The 21,555-nt window shown below is 47.1% G+C and overlaps 1 protein-coding gene across 9 annotated transcripts in view; it reads right to left on the bottom strand.

The window, feature by feature from the left end:
- Positions 1-8,946: 8,946 nt before the first annotated feature.
- The window catches only part of MAGI2 (membrane associated guanylate kinase, WW and PDZ domain containing 2), a 1,174,807-nt gene continuing 1,162,198 nt past the window's right edge, over positions 8,947-21,555 (bottom strand). For 6 of the 9 annotated variants that reach the window (XM_059712711.1, XM_059712714.1, XM_059712712.1 and 3 more), the window contains one exon: positions 8,947-12,148. In XM_059712711.1, the coding sequence (XP_059568694.1) occupies positions 11,487-12,148 (662 nt within the window). In that variant the 3' untranslated portion in view covers positions 8,947-11,486. The remainder of the gene's footprint in view (positions 12,149-21,555) is intronic. The other 3 variants (XM_059712718.1, XM_059712720.1, XM_059712719.1) reach the window with 1 other exon arrangement.

The following is a 21,555-nucleotide window of genomic DNA, read 5'->3' as shown; positions in this document are numbered from 1 at the left end:
CTCTGTCATTTGCCAATACCTCACAGCTCAGTGGTTTTCAGCTGGAGACAATGTTGTCTCCTCCCACCCTGCGGGGTATCTGCCAATGTCTGGAGATGGTTTTGATCGTCATAATTGGTAGGTGGCATCCTACCATGCGCAGGACGGTCTCCCACAGCAAAGAATTCTCCAGTCAAAAATGGTAATTGTGCCAAGGATGAGGCATTCTGTGTAGCTTTACAATACGTCTTGGAATGAGATAGCGCGACCTTAACCAAAGCAGTGTTTTGGAGGGTAAAACTGGACAGCCTATGTGAAAGTGTTGGACACACAGCTCATGCTAATCAAATGCTGATTTCCTCACTATTTGTTACTGCTGCTGACCGGGACCAAATGTTCTCCTCTTACAATCCCTTCAGTGCGACTTCTGCACTTGTTCAGAGCCTGCATATTTGACTTCGGGAGTCTCACCATCAAAAGTTTCCTGTTAGCCCAGCCGGCGTGGCTCAGTGGCTGCGCGTCCACCTGTGAACCAGGAGGTCACTGTTCGATTCCCGGTCAGGGCACATGCCTGGGTTGTGGGCTCGATCCCCGGTGTGGGGCGTGCAGGAGGCAGCAGATCAATGATTCTCTCTCATCACTGATGTTTCTCTCGATCTCTCCCTCTCCCTTCCTGTCTGAAATCAATAAAAATGTATTTTTTAAAAAGTTTTCTGTTAATAGAGTCCTGCTTATTTCTCCTCTGCCCACACATGTGGTGCAGGGCCTGGTGCTGGCCTTGGGATAGGGCCTGGTGTTTGCTGTCAAAACAGTGTCTCCCTTTAACTGCTTGCTCTCTGAGGAGGTGTGTGTGGTGAGGACACAGATCTTCTCCGAGCAAACTTCAGGGATCCGATACCGTATTATTAACTACAGTGACCCTGCGGCCTCCTTTGTGAAGGTGGAGAAGGCGGGCCAGCTTCACAAAGGGAGCTGCTGGTGGCTGTGGTTCATAATACCCTGTGTATCCTTGAAATTTGCTGGAAGCAGTCCTCACCACGCACACGAACAGTTAAGTACGTGAGGCGATAGATGTGTTCATTAGCCTGAATCCTTTCACAAAGGATATGAACATCAAATCATCACATTGTACACTGTAAATATACATAATTTATTTGTCAATTATTCCCCAGTAACGCTGGGGGCGGGAACCCACAGAAAAACTCCAAAGGAAACTGGAAAGATTGCCCTGTCATCTTACCCCCAGGCGGTTTCTAGGGGAGAGGGGGGAAATCTTTCTTCCCATGGAAAAAGTACAAAAACTATTGTGAGTCGGAAATGTCTGCTTGTCCACCGAAGTCTGTCCTCTCAGTTGCATACCAGCTGGACCCAGTGGTAGCTGCCAGGCAGCTGCCCAGTCAGGAACAACGTGTCCGGTGTCCGCTATGTCCAGTTGTGGCCACAGGACTAGTTCTCACGAATGGAGAGGGCTTGGGAGTGACCTGTCATTTGTAGGTGGGACTTAATGAAGCAGAGAGAGGGCCGTGCTCATTCCACCCCTCTTGCCTGTCTTGCTGTCTGAATGCAGAGGGTTCTGAGGGTCTAGGGCAGAGCTCCTCAGCTTCTATGCACCTGGGTCACCCGTATCCTGGGGATCTTACAATGCAGGGCTGGTCAGGAGGTCCAGGGTGGGGTCGGAGATCTTGCGTTTCTAACGTGCTCCCTCAGGTGCCAGTGCGGGTGGCACCCAGACCACTCTTTCAGAAACAAGGCTAGAGGGAGCCACAGAAGGAAAAGAACATGGGCCTCTGAACCACTAAAGAGAAAAGCTCGTCTTCAACCAGCAACAGCTGAACTCTGCTGAGTGATAAGTAAGCCTTCTGCGGGCTGAGGGAGGGCTTACTTGTTACAGCAGCCAGTCTTCTGGGAGTGGTTCCGACAAGTCACTGCTTCTGTTGGAAAGTGTGCTGGCAGCCCTAGCCGGTTTGGCTCAGTGGGTAGAGCACCGGCCTGTGGACTGAAGGGTCCCGGGTTCGATTCTGGTCAAGGGCACATGCACAGGTTGCGGCTTGATCCCCAGGAGGGGGCGTGCAGGAGGCAGCCAATGATGATTCTCTCTCATCATTGATGTTTCTATTTCTCTCCCTCTCCCTTCCTCTCTGCAATAAAAAAAAGAAAGAAAATAGCGTGTGCGGGCAGAGTAATCAGGACAAAATCACCCCTGGCTGCCCAGCCTTAATGTGTTCCATCCAGATGACTCCTCATGTTTGAAGAGATCTATCCTCAACTATACCTTAAAACCCCACCAAGCCCTCATACCATTAACTCCTTGACAATGGCAAAGAGAAAAATGCTTGGCTTGCATTTGTTGACTCAGGTTAAAAACAGCGAAAACACGTTTTGGGTTGGTTGTGCATGACCTGCCTCATCTGGAGGGAAGGTTGGTGGAGAGCAGACCACGAGGGCCTTTGGTCACGGAGGCCACTGCAGGGAGCTCAGTCTCTTCATCCAAGTGGCCAGGGGCTGGGTGTCAGGGCCCTGGCTGCGGGGCTGAGGTTGACTGGAGCAGCACAGCCAAGAGTACGGCACTTAATGACTGCTTGACAGGAGCCTGGGCAGGAGGTCAAATGGGATGCGTGGTGCGTGTGTGTGTGTGTGTGTGTGTGTGTGTGTGCACGTGCACGCGCGCAATTAGAGCAGAGAGGCAGAGGGAGTCTGGACTAGTCCAAGTTCAAAACCCACAGAGGCCTTTGGATGCTTCCAGCAAACATTTATGGTGAGGATGCCAAGTTAATCTAAGAAACTCCGACCAGCTGGACCCAGAGAGCTAGAATTCAGCCATGGATACCAGTGGAGAGTCTCTCCTGGGTTTGAGCAAGGAAGGCTGGGACCAGAAGGCCTGCTCTGTCCCCATTGCTCCAACCCTGCCCTTCCCTTCCCTAAATATGAGCCAGAGCCAAGCCCCGCTCAGGCCTCCACTCAGCCCCCCTGCCTTCTCTCTCCCCCGCCCCCCCCCCCCCCCGGCTCTGGGAAGAGGCTCAAACCGATCAGACACCTGCCCAGGAACGTTTTTGCATCGTTGCCAACTCACCCGCAAGGCCTCCTGAGTCCTCCCAGGGAGGCTGGCGTCTGCCCGAGACAGAACTTGGGGAAAACTGAGCCTGGGAGGGCTGCCACCTCCTGCAGAGGATGGAGAGGAAGGGAGAGAGGGACTAAAGGTCCAGGGAGAGGGGCAGGGGGTGGGGAGCATAAAGGTCCCCCCTGCAGGCGGGAGTGTTGTGTGCAGGAATCCCACACCACCTCAGGTCGTTCTGCCCAGTGAAAACCTGCCAGTGGCCCCTGCTGCCTCTCAAATGGAGGCCCTATTAGGCCCTGGGAGGTCTGGACCCCGCATCACCAGGTTCCTGCTGGCAAGTTCTCATCAGCCTCTGCCCTCCAGGCGACCAGCATCTGCCCGGCCCTCAGATTTGCCAGCCTGGTCCACAGCCCTTCCCTCTAGGGTGGCCAAGCCAGCCCGATTTGCTCAGGACCGAGGGCTTGCTGGGACACCAACTCCAAGTTTTCAAACAAGGCCAGTCCGTGGCAAACTGGGGTGGGTTGGTCACCTTGTTCCCTGAGGCCCAGACTCCCCCACCTGACACCTGCCCACGTTCGTTCGGCTCTCAGCCCAGCAGCCAGGTGCTTAGGCAAAGCTTTCCCATCTGTGCCTCCCTCCCCATCCGGCCCCAGCTGGACCCACCTCGGGCTTCTTCACTTCTCCCGTGTAGCTCTTATTACCACTGCAACTGTGTGGCTAGTTGTGGAGTTAGCTTCCTGATGGCTAGAAGACTGTAAGCTCTCTGTGGGGTGTTCACCGTTATGGTCTCAGCACTTTGCACCATGCCTGGCAAATGGCTAACACCTAATAAATATTTGTTGAATGAGAATTCCAGAGCACCACTGAAAATGTTTATATATCCCTCAATTAATAGTAATAACAACAATAATTAAAATGCATATATAGCAGACATTTAATCTGTGCCAGACTTAAATGAGTTCCTCACTGTTTTCAGCCTAGATGATAATTGTATATGTGCCTGCTTTGAAATTGAGTAAGCTATCCATATGTCTTTATGTACTTTTTAAGTATATAAGTTATTTTTTCACAACAAAAAATATAAAATTGAAGTTCTGGGTATGTCTGTGTATCTATGTGTTCCTGTGCAAATCTGTGTGTGTGTGTGTGTGTGTGTGTGTACATATATATAATTCCTAGTGTTTATCCTATAGCTACTCGTTTGCTCCCATTAGCCCATTAGCTTGCTTTGAGGTACAAAGCAAGTTGTGCTTTTCGGAGTTGGAAATCCAGATCAAGAAGCAAGAATCGAGGTGTTCCCAGTATGACCAGATAATACAAAAATAATTGGAAGGTGTGTCAGCAAATCTTATGACCTCTGCTAATCTTTAAAATTTGAAGAGGATGGTGTACATGATTGTCTGTTTTGAAGTAGTCTGTCTGTGAATTTCTCTGTTCCATTGCGTTTGAACCACGGCAGCTCACCTTTATTTCTTGTTAAGGACTGGGAAAATAAATTGGCTCATGTCTTTCCTGGTGGCACCTGGACTTTAGAGAGAAGTTAAATTTTTCCAGAATCCCTGCTTTCTGAAACAAAGCACCCTTTGTATGCTAATGCTGTTCTTCTGTGCTGTTCCTCCTCCTCCCAAAAGGCCCCACCTCAACCAAGGATATCAGAATCTCCGGAGTGAGACCCAGAAGGGCTCAAGGGATAGACTCAGTTTCTCACCCGAGCTTCATTCTGTCGGGAGCACTTCCGTCTTTAGTCTATGATTATTGGCTGGATGAATATTTCCATCTGGGAGACCTGAGAGCCCCTCACACTTTCCATGTCAGAAAACGTAGTGACCTGGTCCTTGCGGAGCTGGTCCTCCTCCCATTTCTCCCTTTCCACTCAGGCTTGAAGCCGTGGTGGTCCCTGGCTCTGCCTCCCGTCAGCCTGAGGTCTGTTTGTTTGGCCTCCTCGAGAACCCTCATTCTCTCCCCTCCATCCCAGGGGCTCAGGTCTCCTTACCTCTCACCGCGACTGATGTGAGCACCGGCCACGTCACCGCCGCTTCCCTCTGGACCGGACCGCCAGGACTTCCTCCCACAGCCAAGTGCTGGTTTTATCTTTTCTCTGCTCAGAATCCTTTAATGACTCTCCGCTGCTCGCTAACGGCATTTGTAATGTGCTTGAACCTACCCGTTGTTTAATCCACCGCCTCCCAATACAGTCTTGGTCAAAAGAAACAATGTGCTGTGTCTCTGACATCCCTTCAAGTCCCCTAACCCCGGCCTTACCCCTGCTGTTCTCTCCTTATCCCTCCGCTGCCTCCGAAATCCTGCCCAACCTGCAAACCCCAGCTACGATGCCGCTTCTTCAGGATGACTTCTAACTGCCTGGATCCAACCATTTCCACTCCTACAGCATCCCGATTCCTCTGCCACACTTTCCGCATTCTGCATTCTTTCTTGCGTGAATTGTCTCAGGCTCCTAACTAGCTTATAGGCCACTTGAGAATAGGGGCTGTGCTCTGTTCACCTGTAATGCTGTATATAGTAGACACTCACCACTCTCTTTAAACTTTTATTAAGCGGAGTTAAGTAGGCTTATCCTAGTGAGTGCTCCTTTTAGCTCAGGTAGCCCCTACAATAATTTTATAAAACTCTGGATTTCATTGCTAACTTGACATCTTCCAATTTTTAGCACAGATTTAAGTATTTCAAAGGATGTCTTTTCTCTTGTATGCATGATTTATATATATTATTTAAACTTTGTAGTTGCACATTTAACTCATTTAATTTGTTAGATACCTGCCATATAATCGAACTGGCAAAGACACTATCTAAGTTGGTATAGCTAGACAAATAGCCAAATTACACACTGAATCAGAAAAAAATCTTACTTTATTTTAAAATTCAAATAAATGTGGGCGCTAATTCTTAGCTACGACCCCTACCGGTGCTCCTGGACGGAAGCAGGCATTGCCCACTCAGATGCTTCTCACTGGTGCGCTCTACTTTGCTCTCTCGATTCTCCCTCAGGATGGCTATCTTCTCTAATTGCCTCTTTGCTCAATGCCCTAAAGATTTCTCCACCTTGAGGTGATGTACCAGAGTAAAAAGCAGGACAGGTGATAGGCCTGTCTTTCTTCTCTATTGTCCAGGGTACTGTACTTGTATAGGGCAGGCGGGGATGGAAAACTGGCAGTCCCCAGGTTTGAAATGCATAAAAACGGAAGTTATAGTTCTAGAAATGGATTCCGGTTGGGCTGTCCCTGTCTGCGTGGTCCCTACAAAGTCTCTGGGTACCATAGGAATGGCTGTCTCTCAGCGTGAAGGCAGCGGACCTGGGACAAAATCACAGAGGGGGAGAGGGGTTCATTTCCTTTTGCACAAACTTGTTAGGGTTTTAGAGAATTTGCCTGCCACCTCAGAAAGAAAGTCAAGGTTACTCTGTTGCTCAAAAGATTCCCAGCTTCTTCCAGGTGAAATCACTCTGTAAGAGACAATTTCATCAGAAAAGATCTCATCAAACTCTTCAAAACAGACACGGCTCTCTTTTGTGGTGGCCAGCTCCCCTGGTCATGGCGGTGGGACGGACGCCGGCTTTCATGGGGTCCCGGGTCACCGAGCTGCCTGGGTGATATGCCACAAATGCCCAAGCAGGGGCCGGTTTAATTGTAGGATGTGGCTCCCTTGTTTATACCCAAATGTTTACAACGACAGCTATTATGACTACAGCTAGTTATAATCATAATCTCCACACATTTATCTGGTGCCTTAAATGAACTAAACACAATGCAGAACTTACCATTAGACGTGGGACCCTGACTATTTTAAGACTTGGAAAGCACGCTGGTGATTTCACAGGCATCCTGTCTGGCCCTATGGTTGTCTGACAAAGAAATCTCTGTTAATTCCAAACTCCTCAGCAGTTAGGTCATCTGATTTTGCTGTGAGTTTGGCCTAAAAAAACCAGCAGTATCAACAGGGCATGGGCAAATTCACCTTTGGGGAGCCCCAAGCTTACAGCTTGGGGGAGACTCGTTAAGAAAGAGAATATAAAATATAAAACAAGCTTCAGGGCTCCTGCAAGCTGCAGTTTCTTCAGCTTCACAGCGAGTTCACCGCTACTGCAGGAGCAGCGGTTGGCTTCTGGCGGAGCACCTCACACTTAGAGCACACGCTGTAAGCTATTCCAGGCACGCGTGACCCTCAAGGGCCACGGCTTTATGACCTCTAGGGTCTGGAAGATCGACTGCTTAGAGCAGTGGTTCTCAACCTTCCTCATGCCGCGACCCTTTAATACAGTTCCTCATGTGGTGGTGACCCCCAACCACAAAATTATTTTCGTTGCTACTTCACAACTGTAATGTTGCTACTGTTATGAATCGTCATGTAAATATCTGATTTGCAGGATGTATTTTCATTGTTACAAATTGAACATAATTAAAACATAGTGATGAATCACAACAACAATATGTAATTATATATGTGTTTTTCCAATGATCTTAGGCGACCCCTGTGAAAGGGTCGTTCAACCCCCAAAGGGGTCGCGACCCACAGGTTGAGAACCACTGGCTTAGAAGGTGAATCAGAGCCTGATGCTAGCGAGGCTTTCTCTGCGGAAAGCCTGGCTTTTGTTCCAAAACAGAAGCTGCCAATTGGTGGGCTGTGGGCCAGACTTGGGCCGCAGATGGTTCATTGTAGTGTTTTGTCTTTTTGTTCAGTGTTTCTTAAAAATGTGAATTAAACTTGTCATACTTTAAAAACCATAACATTTCAAATAAAGAATGGCTTTTTTTTTTTCGTTTTCTTTCTTTTTTTTTTTTTGCTTCTCTTGAGAAACTGAGAGATGGTTCTGCAGTGGACTTGGACCTGACAAAATGACAGCTTGGCCCTGTCCCCACCTGGCTCTCCTCACTGTTCCGTATTTGCCTGCCTGACCTTGGAGACATTGATTCATGATAAGGCCCTTGCCCTGGCCGGGTGCCTCACTTGCCTTGGCCCTAGTCCTGCTCTGTCCCTGTCCTCATTGCTTTGGCCTCTGGTTTGTAATCTTTTTTGATGTCTTAATGATTTTTCTTTTAGAATAGTAATTAGCTGTGCATTAATAGTTATACCCCGTTTTGTTAACTGCATTGTTTTGTAAATCTTTATTTTTTTTTTTCAGCTTGCACTTGGTCATTCTCTGATTAGTTCATAAAGAATATTTTTATTACAAATGTCGTAACTTTTGTGCTTAATTTTACACTTCATGTCAGCTTCTTCCTTTTTCTAATTTGATTCGTTTTATTTTTTAAAAATTATATTGGAATGAAAAATAATAATTTTTTGGACTCTTAGGCCTCCTGTTGCCATTAGTCTTGACATGACTGGGATTGAGGCTGTCTCTTTGGACTGAAATCTCCTTGACGACAGGGTAGCCATCATCTTATGACCACGGAGAACGCTCCCTTCTCCCAGAGGCGCGGATTGTAGTACGTGGCAAGAGGTACATTGGGCCATTCATTTAGGACCTCTACACTGCTGTTCACTACCTTCAGTTTAGGCTTCTGCATAAACTCCTTGGGATTTTTGTCTAAAAAAATTTCAGGAAAAAATGTGATGAAATTTATTGTTGATTGATAGCTTAAATCACTTTTTGAAAAAAGGCTCAGTATCAATCAATGTAGCAAGCAACAGAAACATACTGTCAATCCATAAATGATGCAGTTGGCCGACAGGAAAATACCCACCAGATTATCTATAAGAAAACTCTCCATTTACTTGGGCGAAAAAAGTCAACAGTTTTCACCCCTTATAATTCTGCTCCATTTAGATTCAAGCTTCAAAGAAGTCCTGTTTGGGGCATTAAACGTATACTTTTCAAAAAAAATCTGTGAAAACTGCAGTTTAAAAAAATTAAATGCTAGTAAGTATTTGCTCAAATTAACACGCAGCCTATATAGTTGGAAAAAGAAAAGATTTTTGGATATATATTTTATTTGACAGTGTTTTAGAATATCATACAGTAAACAAGATTTCTGTAAAAGTTAATTTATCCATAGTGGTGCGTTTCATAAAAATAGTTGCTCACTTACAGTCTTTCTGTGACTATTAATACATGGAATTATATTTATAGAGATACAGCTGTACAGGGTAAATTCACAGCTATCACTACACAGAGATATTATTTGGAATGGGATTTAGATGATGTGCTGTCTTCACAGGTTATGGATTACAGCTGCATAAAGCAATTACTGCACAAGTAGTAGCTGTGAACTGTGCAAATTAGAGCGTATGCAAGCGTAATCTCAAAAAAAAATTTTTTTTAATCCTTTTGTAACACGTGGAAAATGTCAGAGGACAGTACTGGGACGTGCAGCTACACTACAGAAGCATTGTCCGAAACCAGATTCAATAAATTAATGGCAAACTAGACTGGATTTCTAGTCCAGGGGAGAAAGACTAATTGAGATTAAACCAAACGTACTGTAAACTGCTACATGTGTTTGTGCTTTTGTTGATGATGGATGGGTTCCATTTTTGGAAATTGCTTTTACAAGCTGCAAGACACTTTATTCGAGGCTTTCAACCATGTTTTCCTCTTGTCAAACAACTGAACTACTCCCAGGCCTGATGGAAATTAAATGGCTAGTGCTCGGGACACAGCAGTTACAGACAGGGAACGAGTCAACACAGGGAGGCTATTGCGCGTGGCCTTGTGTGCCCGGCTGATCTCCCCGCGTCCCTCATTTGACTAGGAGTGCGGGGAGGCGAGGTTTCTTTGCATCGGAACTCCTGTAAGGGGCGGTGAACGGGCAGAGTGAAGCCTCATTCATTCAGGGCACACTAGAGACAAACTAACCTCAGAGACATTTAGCTCTTAAATATGTGTAGCTACAAGTAAGTACCAAGGTGTGGATGGAAAGGGGCTATGTAATGAACCTGACAAGCTCAGGGGGCGACATGGCAGACCTGACACATGCGCTGTGACCAAAACTAACCACACAGGATGGTTGGACCATAAATTCCTGTTTCTCCTTTAATTCTAAAGGAATAACAAGAACTGGAAAACTGCCACTCTCCACGGGATTCTCTTAATCCATTGAGACTTTGCTTCTGAGTATTTTCTCAAAAATTGGGCTCAAATAAATTCTTACAACATTTTTCTATAGGTTTGGAGGTTCTTTTGTCGACAGTGGATACCTTTTTTTTCCCCCCCCAAAGAAATTTTATAACAGCAGGGAAGAAAGGCAAGCCTTAAAATTTTACTGGGGGATCAACCATAGATCAATGAAGGTAAACAGAAACATCTAGAGCTTGCTAAAGAAATAAAATTTGGCAACCACCACCTGAACGAAAAGCAAAGCAAATGGAGATACACGGAGAAAGAATAAGGAAAGAAAGATAAGCAGAAAGGAATGCTAAAAAGATTTATGTTCTTTAATGAAAATAAATTGGTCATAATAGTGATTTTTTTTTTAAATATCAGGGATTCATCATAATCTGAGAAATATTGAAGAAGTACTTCGTCTCTGCTCTATGAAAGTGAAAATGAAGTCATGGAAAGAGGGTTTTTAAAAAAGACAATAATATATAAGTGAAATACAACAGCGCTGTCAAAGAAGCTACTACCTCTGCTAGCCTGAGACAATAGGAAAGCCTTTTCATACAGGAACTGCAGCGTTGCCAATCGTGGCTAAACAAATCGTGGTCCTTCAATGATAAAAACTCGTATTTTAGATGAAAACCAATTGAGATCTATGAGCTAAACTGCAAAATTCTGACTTACGGCGAACGGTTCCCTAGGATACAATTTTTAAAACCTTTTTTCTCTACTACTGAAAATGTACAGAAAGATGATTTGATCGCAGAAATGGCAGTACAAATGGCATCATACCAATGAATTCACTAGATCTCTAACTCACCCTGCGCTACGCAGGGCATGTCGCTGCTCACACCAGGATGGGTGCCTCGGGTGAGCCATGGAAACGGCATGAGCGGACAGTTCCGAATGTTTCAAAGAAACCTTTTAACCCCTGTCTAGATATGTCAAGAACGATTTATTTACAACTCTTTAGATCAATTAAAAGATATAATCTTGTCTCAGCTTCAGCTTGCTCCGTGCAGTTTGAATTTTAAGGCGATATTCCAGTTTGTGATTGCTCTTAATCGGTCCAGTCTTTTGAATAGAAAGTTTGGATGACGTCCAGATCCTTCATGCAGTGGGGGAATATTTTTTCTTTCTTTCTTTCTTTTTTTTAAAACTAAAGCTACACTGCATTGTCTCTCCGTGATGCTCTTCACGTTGTTTTGGTTCTTCCGTAGCTGCCCAAGCCCCCCCAGCGGAACCGGGGGCTTTAGGATCAGTTAGGTCTGCGCGTGGACGCCCCAGGCCGCGGCGCGCGCGGATCGATGCGCGTGACAGTGACAATAAATTAAAACGCCCCAGACGGACCGGAGCGGGGCCGGCGGGCGTCCGGGCGGGGCGGCGGGCTGGGGCTCATCTGCCCGCGGCCGAGGCGCCGGGTTGGAGGACCCCGGACAGCTTGTCGGATCCCGGCACCTTCCAGGGCCCCGGCGCCACCGCCGCCTTGCGCGCAGGGGCGCCCCCCGGAGGCCGCGCGCCCGGCCGGGGTCCCGCGCGCGCGCCCGCCCGGCCCTCGGCCTCCCGCGCGCCGCCGCCGCCGCCTGCCGGGCCCGCGAACCCAGGCGCCGCGCCCGGGCCTTCGCGGCGGCCGAGCTCGGGGCCGGTGGCGGCTCGGGGCCCCTCCGGCCCGCCGGCCCGCGCCGTGTCCGCCGCGTCCGCCGCCGCGCGCCCGGGCGCCCGGGCCTCCGAGGGGGGCCTGCCGGCCTCGGGCCGCCCCTGGCCGCCGGGCGCCTCCTCGAGCCTCGGCCGCGCGGCCCTCCGCGGGCTGGCCGAGCGCTCCCTCTGCGCCCCCGGGCGCTGCTTCTTCTGGCCGCCGGCCGCCAGCTCCTTTGGTTTCCTAACGTCGTGCTCCCTTTGGATCTCCCCAGTCGGGTCTGGGCTTCTCTGGTGGGAAGGGTCGGAGGGTGGGGCTGGATGCGATGGAGAGAATGGCGAGAGGACGTCCTCGAGGGGGGCGCCTACTTCCTGCAGACCTGCGGCGGCGGCAGCGGGACCGCTCCAGGCGCCGGGTTCGTCTGCGGGACACGAAGCACAGGCGTTAGGGCCGCGCCGCGCCCCGAGACCCCTCTCCGCGCGGGGCGGCCGCAGCTCGCCAGGGGCGCCTGCCTGCGAGGGCCCCGCCCCCCCCCCCATCCCCGCTGCCAGGAGGGCAGCCGGCCGCACCCCCGAACTCGGTGTCCCGCCGCCCTCGGTCTCCCGGGCCCTGCCCTCGGGGGTGGAGGAGGGGCCCCTGCCGAGCCCCGGCCTCCTCCATCCCTGCGCCTCGGCCCCTGCGAACTTGGCCCTGCGTGTCTGCGGGTCTGACGGCCCTGCCTGTGCATCTGACTGGGCAGTTCTTGAACCCGGGGAAGGTGTGAACAAGACAGAGCCCTCGTGGCCAGACCCAGAGCGTCCGGGAGGATGGGGCCCAGGCATTTCTCTGCCTTTTTAAGAGCATCCAGATGATTCTGAAGGTGGTCCAAGAGCCAAGCTTTGAATAACGCTGGTCGGAGTTCTCCGGGAAAAGTTAGGAGAGTGACTTTCTTGACCATTAGGTGTCACTCAAAGCATAATTCTTAGCGACCATCAGATAGCCTCCGAATTTGGATATATTTATCTAAAAACACTCATTGTTGCCTTTTGGAAATCATCGTCCTTAATTCTTTTCAGTGGTTGTAACATTATACAAGTCCTGGCACTAAGATAATGGATTCTTTCTAGGAAGCCTCGTTTCAACATTTATTTGGGATTTAAGATCTACTTTAAGAAAGGATTTGAGATCATTTGCAACAATGAAACACATACAAAATAGAATGATAAAAAATCAGAAATGGCTTGTTTTTTAAAAAAATGCAACCACTGTGCAGAAGCCAAGTAGAAGGAGAACAGATGTATTAGGAATCTGAGAGGAGTTAGTCACTGCTATGAGCAGTAACATCACCCTTGAGTTTCTGGCCACTAACGCAAAATTAAAGCAGAGAAATCCAATCCAGTGAACCCTCAATACTTGTAAGGCATATGTCCCAAGACCATTGGAAATCCTCAGATTTGGGGATGTCATTCTAGAGTGTAATTTTTCTCCATAGAATTGGTATATGGTCATGAGTGGGGGACAAAGAAGCCACATTGATGTCTGAATGCCGAGTGGCGGCCGGGCACCTACACTAGCTGTGAGATTCAGTCCCACACCCCAGCCTCAGTGCATGTGATTCAAATTCCTGCTGCTGTAACACTGTGTGTCGGAGGCTGTCAGGGGCCCTTATGCATACTCAGTCTGTGAATGTCAAGGGGCTCCTTTGTTTAAGTTGAGGATTCTTATCTGGTACCTTTGATGCTGATTTATAAAGAGAGAAGGAGAGGAAGAGGGCAGAATAGTTCCACTAATCCTGGTCACCTGTAGAATATCAAATCGGTTGTAACCCAGTTTCTCCTTTGATGTGAAATTTGATTGGAGTATTTAGGGCACAGGGTTCTTTTCCTTCTTTCCATAGACTGATATCAATGATTATGTTCACATAGTGAGTTAAAAATCCTAGTAGAGCTGGAATCTAATCCTGCCTCTGGCATTCATCACAGATGTGGTTTTAGACCAACTACTCCATCTCTCAGAACCGCCCCCCCCCCTTTCTCCCTTTGGAAGGCGGGGGTAAAATGTCTACCTCACAGGGGTGAGACGTGCACCTTGCAATGGGAGGATTATAACAAGTGTTTAGATAGTTGAGTCAGATTTTTATTCTGTGCCCCAGAGGCTATCTATATACAGACTGGACCACATTAACTAGCACATGTCTTGGGAGGTTTTGAATAAGTGCAGCAAGTCAGCCACTCCCATATGCTGTGATTCCTTGGGCTCTACATCAGGTATCCTTGGTTACCTCAAGGAATATTCTGAATTCCTCAAATGGGAATTGGAGTATGTTCTGCATCTGGTTGAGTTAGAATTTTAAAATCAAACTACCAAATGATACCTGGGGGCAATTCCACCAAGATAGGAAGATATAGCCTGAAAGAGTTAAAACTGGTGTTCCAAAGGCCTAACTAGAGAATAGTTGTACAATGTTAATCTCTAACTTGGACTATGGGAACGATATTTCAAATTTTTATAGCTCTTTCCCCATCACTACATCACACACAGTGGAGTCAATTAGCTGGCCTCAAATTACTTCTGAGATACGGGGCGGTTGCGATTATTCACCCCATTTCCTGAAGGAGGAACTGAAGCAGAAAGAAGTTAAACTTGACCAAGATTACAAAATGGGTAAGCCAAGAGTAAAATGTCTGGTTTCTTTATCCTTGTAACTTACTGAGAAAATTTTCCTAAGGTGTAGCCTTGCAAATAGGATCAAAGCATGTGAAATGCACATGCCCAGCCAGTGGCCACTGCTGACCAACAAGATCTAGATCCAATAATGAACAGAATACTTAGCATTTACTTCTGAACAACTTACGGTGGTAAACTAGAAGGTGAAAATTTTCAAAATACAAAAATATAAAAGTCCCTCTTATAAAAAATTTCTGAAGTGTTTGTTTACAGATTATTAAATGCTTAGTGAGAGAAACTTAAAGCTAAAATGTGCTAAGCTGCTACTGATTAAGAATATTAGTCAGAAATTAAAATGAACTAGTAAAAGATTTAAAAGATGGATATTTATATATGTGGCTTAATAGTTGTGGGAAGCTACCACTTGCCATTACTGTCACAAGAGCACACCAAGGAACGCAGAAGGCCGATGGACCTTGGGCTTTAGCAGGTCCGAGCTATGCACCGATTGTTGAGATAGTGGTGGCTCAAGGCAATTCCCTAACCTGATAATCCTTTTACTGTTTACCAAACTTTACCTTTGATATGCCTGTATGCATTGCTAAAGGGCAAATGTGTATTCAAGTAAATAAAAGGTGGACCAGGCCAGAGGTGGGTGTGTCTCTTCAAGAAAGAGGCTCCCCCTGACCCCCAGAGCCTCCTAAATTAATATTGCTTGTATAGTATTTTCACTTGTGCGTCGGCCCCTCCTTCAGATCCCGAACCCCGCCGTGAAGGTCGTGGCAAATAGTTTTCATTTTGGGGGACAAGAATTCCCCAGTTCAGAGCTATACATGCAGCACCTGCACCAGACTGAGCCCACAAAGCTCCATCAAGCACCAGGGACAGGCGGCAGGCAGCCCCTTCCTCACCTGCTGTGCCACCTGCCTCATCAAGGTGACAAACGGTGGTGGTCAGGAAGAGGCCTTGGCTAACGTGTCAAACTCCAGTTTTCATGAAATCTTGACACACAATAACCAGAGGAATTAATCACAGTTACTTCTCATTTCTTTAAACCTCTCTCTCTCTCTCTCTCTCTCTCTCTCTCTCTCTCTCTCTCTCTCTCTCTCTCTTCTTTCCTTCTCCCTCCTTCTCTCCTTTCGTCTTCCTCCATCTCTATTTTTTTCTTGAACCTGACCACTGGCTAACGCGTATGATCATATATGAAGTCACTATACAGGACAAGTTCCACACATCCTCCCTGTCTGAGATATTCTAACTAGAATTAAAACAGACACATCCTGGAAAGACGAAATCAGCCACTTGGGCCTGTTGGGAATTCTGCAGCTCCTTTGTCCAAACAAAGTCCCCAGGCCCAATAGTTGAAATCAGAAAGGAAAAAGCCTTTTATTCCAAACTGTCTCCCTTCTCCCATACCCACCCCTGGGTGAATCTGCTCTAGTCAAGGTCACCAATGAGCTTTCTGTTGTCAAATCCAGAGGACATGGCTCTGCATTCATCTCAGTGTTTTATCTGACCTCATATCACACAGCTGACCACTCCCAGAAGCAAGCTGGACTCTGGCCGCCATGACACTCCACTCTCCTGCTCTTTGTCCTGCTGCCCTGGCAGTTCCTTCTCAAGTTACTTTGTAAGTTCCTCTTCTTTTACCTGGCCTCTGGTGCTGGCCTTCCTCAGGGCTTGGTCTTACATCATTTTCTTTCCTAGTGGTCTCTCCTAGGTGTTCCCATCTATTCATGTAGCTTTTATACAACAACAATAGTCCTAAATGTTCCTGCTAAGATCTATGCGACCAGCTCTGGGCTGCTATGTCCATCTGTCTACTTGATTCGTCCACTCAAATACATGATCATCTTCGCTTTAACAAGTCCAAAATAGAAACATTTGCTTCTTAAACTTATTTTTCACTCTTTCCTTATTTCCCCATCCTGATGAATTGCACAACCATCATTTGGAGTCATCCTTGATTCTTTTTCCTCCATCACCTCACAAATACAATCCATCTGCAGGTCATATTAATCATATCTTCCAATATACATGGACTCTGTCAACTTCTGTGCACCTTCACCTTTACCACCCTAGTTCAAGATACAGGGCAGTTCCTGGAAGACTGGGACCAGTATGGACTGCCCAAGATCCCTTAAAAGAAGGCAACAGTGTGGATGGACATCTTTCATTAACCCTTGGAGATATTCTCTTTTCCCCCAGGATTTTTTTCAAATTATATTTTACTTTTATTTATTTGTTTTGAGAGAGAGAGAGAGAGAGAGAGAGAAAGAGAGAGAGAGAGAGAGAAAGGGAGAGTGAAAGAGAGAAACATTATTTTATTGTTCCACTTAGTTATGCATTCATTGGTTGATGCTTGTATGTGCCCTGCCCAGGAATTAAACCTGCAACCTTGATGCATCAGGATAACACTCTAAGCAATGGAGTTAGAGTGCTCCAGCCAGGGCCCCCTTGGAGGTAGTCTTAACAACAGAAGTTGCAGTGTTGTCAGAGCCCAGGACAACTAACCTAGTTACCATACCCAACAGGTGGGCCTGTCAAGCTATTATTTCTCACATGGGCAGCTACAATAACCCACTTTTCTCTTTACTTCTACTCTTGCCTACCTTCCCAATTCTCCATACAGTGTCCACAACACCTCTTTGAGACATTAATTAGATCATACCATTCCCTTGCTTGAAACTTTTGGTGGATTCTCACTGCTTAGATTAAAATCCAAAATTACGAACATGACCCACAAAAGCCTGTGTGATCTGACCCTGGGTGGGTAGCTCAGTTGGTTAGAATGTTTGTCCCCATATGTCAAAATTGGGGTTCAGTCCCCATTCAGGGCACATACAAGATTCAACCAATAAATGCATTAATAAGTGGAACAACAAAATGATGTTTCTTTCTCAAGTCAATAATTAATTTTTTAAAAATATATTTTTAATTGATTTTTTACAGAGAGGAAGGGAGAGGGATAGAGAGTTAGATATATCGATGAGAGAGAAACATTGATCAGCTGCCTCCTGCACCCCCCCCGCCCCCCACTGTGGATATGCCCGCAACCAAAGTACATGCCCTTGACCAGAGTCGAACCTGGAACCCTTCAGTCCACAGGCCAACGCTCTATCCACTGAGCCAAACCGGTTAGGGCAATTTTTTTTTTTTTAAAGTCTGTGTGCTCTGGCTCCTGCCAGCCTTGCCAACTTCATCTCCCTGCATTCCTTAGGCTCCACACACGCTGGTCTTGGTTCACAACCTCAAATGCACCAATCTCATTCTCTACTTGTGGACTTCATTGCTGACTCCTCTGTCCAGACCGGACCATTCTCCCCCAAATATTCACATGGCACATTCCTTTTCATTCTTTAGGACTCTTAAATAGCACCCCAGGGAACCCCAACCACAGCAGGCATTCTGCTCTCTTCTCTCCTCAAGAGCATCTTGACTCTGTTTCCTCATTTGTAATTATGTATTTGCCTGCTTACTAGGTTAATATCAGCCTCAGTTACTAGATTGTAAGCTTCATGCCAGCAGTGGCCACACTGGTCTTGTTTATCACAGAGGACTTAATACCTAGCAGACTGTTTGACACAAGAATAAGTGCTCAATGAATACTTGATGAACAAGTAAATCCTTCCACAAATAGAAATGGAAGACTTGAATCCAAATGCCTGCTTCAGGGAATACTTCAGAGAAAAGATCTTTATTTAAAGAATAATCTGCCCCAAACAGTTTGGATGTCTCTGAGAACATTGACTGAATAATGTATAATTATATATTAGTATATATGTACACAAATTACACACACACACACACACACACACACACACGCACACACATCGTTATCTTTGAGTTAAAAGACTATTTCTTAAATTATGGGAACCCAGAGTATTGAAAAATAAAACTCTCTCACTTCATATATGCCTTAGATAAAAAACAAAAATAGCTCATCTATTAGGTTTTAACATCTTGTTTATTTTGTGGAATATAACCCAAGTGACAGTGACCGGAGAGGTGACCCGCTAGGACTAAACTGCTTATTGCAGACCTGCATTATTGGTTTCCCCAGGTGGCTCTTATATCCAGCAAAAATGGTACAGAAAAGGAAAACACAAATCGAGGAAGAATTAGTTAATTTTATCCGGTGCTGAAGGGTAAGGAAGACCCCTCGGAAGGGAGCCAGGGATTGTCTCAGGGGACAGGGGTCCTGTCACCTGGTGGCCGTAGGGCTTCCAGTTTGGGCCTAAGGATCCCCCAGTCCCTGAATAAGGGCTACCACACTGCTTTCTTTCTCTCCATTCAGTGCTATGGATTAGAGCAGGGGTGGGCAAACTTTTTGACTCGAGGGCCACAATGGGTTCTTAAACTGGACTGGAGGGCCGAAACAAAAGCATGGATGGAGTGTTTGTGTGAACTAATATAAATTCAAAGTAAACATCATTACATAAAAGGGTACGGTCTTTTTTTTCAATAGTTTTATTCATTTCAAACGGGCCGGATCCGGCCCGAGAGCCGTAGTTTGCCCACGGCTGGATTAGAGTGTAGGGGAAGGTAATACTAATACTGCCACCACTGGTTGTACTAATAATGGCAACAGCTAACCTTGATTGAGGTGATTATTAGGAACCACGCACTCTTCTAAGCTTTTGAAATGTATTTACTCACAAGAAAATGTGCACATTTTACAGATGAGGTTGGGTCACTTGTTTAAGGCGGCGTAGCTGGTAGGTAATGGAGCAGGGTTGCTGAATGGCTTTCTGACGCACTGCCACTGGACTCCCTTGCTATCCGCTGTTCTGATTGAGAAATGGGACTCATCTCTTCTTCTGGGCTATGACAAAACCCCCTGTCTTGCCCTGGGCGGTTTGGCTCAGTGGATAGCAGAACAAAGGGTACCGGGTTTGATTCTAGTCAAGGGCATGTACCTTGGTTGCAGGCTCCTCCCTGGCCCAGGCCCTGGTTGGGGCTTGTGCAGGAGGCAACCAATCAATGTGTTTCTCTCACATCCATGTTTCTCTCTGTCTTCCCCTCTCTCTGCCGGGAGCCGGTCCATCCTTGCTGTTTCAAGGGACCTGGCATATATGGCATACGGTTCTTAATATGTTTGCTCACCTTCTTGGTGCTGTGTTTTAACCAAGGTCACCTCTCCGAGAAAGGTTGTTTCCCCAGGTAGGAATTTTTCCCTGAAGTCAGGGAGGGGATGAAACTCCTTAACTAAGTGCCAGGCGGGTAGTTAATCACTACAAACAATCATGCTTAAGCTACATAATCTTTACTCCCTGGAATGGAGATAAGAAACGCCCTAACCTTTGTAATAGAGATTGATAGGATTGAATCAACTGGTATAAATACAGATGTAACAAGACAGCAAGACACAGAACTCAGAACACAGAACCAGACAAAGAGACAGAACTTCAGACACAGAACTTAGGACACAGGGCTTGGAAGACAGGACCAAGAGAGACAGAGCCTAGGCACAGAACCTACACAGAACGTTCTCTAGAGACAGAAGAACTTCGCTGGCGAGAGCATGCCGGAGGATCCTGGACCGGGACTGGCCTCGGAGCCTGGAGGCAGAGCCTGGCGAGAGAGCATGGCAGGGGATCCTGGACTGAACCTGACTGCGGAGATTGGCAGGAGAGCCTGACTGGAACCTGGTGACTGAGCCTGGCTGGAGAGCCTGGAGGGAACCTGGCTGGAGATCTGAAGCAGAACCTCTCTGGAGATCGAGACCAGAACTTGGCTAGAGATCCTGGCTAGGCTGCTGATCAACTGAACGCTGTCTCCGTATCATTCCTTCTTCGCCAACTCCGTCCGCACCTTTGGGAACCCCTGGACCCGCTGGGGTTGGACCCCGGCGCCGACTCCGTCCACACCTTTGGGGACCCCTGGACCTGCTGGGGTTGGACCCCGGCATCTCTCTTCCACTCTCCCTAAAAATCAATGGAAAAATATCCTCGGGTGAGGATTAACCAAAACAAAAAAAAACAAAACTCTAACCTCTATCTAAAGTGATGGTCATTACAGATGTGTCCTTATCCTGCCATTACCCCCTCACCCCCTCCACTCATGCCCTTACCCCCCTGTTGTCTGTGTCCATTGGTTAGGCTTATATACATGCATACAAGTCCTTTACTTTAATCAATAAAGAAATTAAAAAAAATAAAGTGATGGTCAGAGGCTGATCCATTGCTATTCCAAATGGAAACTCTGAAATGCTGTTTGTGTTTGAATATTGGACACAGAAATATAGTTGCCATAGTGAAGGCGCTGATTTGTGAAAATGCTGGAAGTATGCGCTTGACTCGGAGAAGAAAAGATTAGATTTGTCAAGGGTAGGGATAATTGCCGGAAGCCGGTCCATCCTTGCTGCCTGACACAGTCGCTGCAGGAAAGAAACATCTGCACAGCATATGTTTCAAGGGACCTGGCGTATATAGCATACTGTTCTTAATATGTTTGCTCCCCTTAGCGCTGTGTGTTTTAACCAAGGTCACCTCTCCGAGAAAGGTTGTTTCCCCAGGTAGGAATTTTTCCCTGAAGTCAGGGAGGGGATGAAACTCCTTAACTAAGTGCCAGGCGGGTAGTTAATCACTACAAACAATCATGCTTAAGCTACATAATCTTTACTCCCTGGAATGGAGATAAGAAACGCCCTAACCTTTGTAATAGAAATTGACAGGATTAAAATCAACTGGTATAAATACGGATGTAACAAGACAATAAACAGCAGAGCCTCTCTGGAGATCAAGACCAGAACTTGGCTGGAGATCCTGGCTAGGCTGCTGATCAACTGAACGCTGTCTCCGTGTCATTCCTTCTTCGCCGACTCCGTCCACACCTTTGGGGAACCCCTGGACCTGCTGGGGTTGGACCCCGGCATCTGGCGCCCGAACAGGGACCCTAGGTAAGCGCCCTGCACTCGGGACGGATCGGACTCCACCGTAGGAAGAGGGTGGATAGTCTTAGCCGACTCCGTCCACACCTTTGGGAACCCCTGGAACAGGATTCCCTTAGGTAAGCCCCCCCACCCCATTGAGAACCCCACACTCGGGACGGATAGGACTCTACCAGCGTGACAAAGACAATCAAACCAATAACTTGAGGACAGCTGAAATCCCTTGACTGAAGAGGCTGGCAACCTTCTACAGGAATGGGGCTCCTTCTGCGCTCCATCCACTATGTTTA

The sequence above is a fragment of the Myotis daubentonii genome, chromosome 10 (assembly GCF_963259705.1).
Source record: "Myotis daubentonii chromosome 10, mMyoDau2.1, whole genome shotgun sequence".
Taxonomy (NCBI): Eukaryota; Metazoa; Chordata; class Mammalia; order Chiroptera; family Vespertilionidae; genus Myotis; species Myotis daubentonii.
This window is presented reverse-complemented; position numbering and strand designations above follow the sequence as displayed.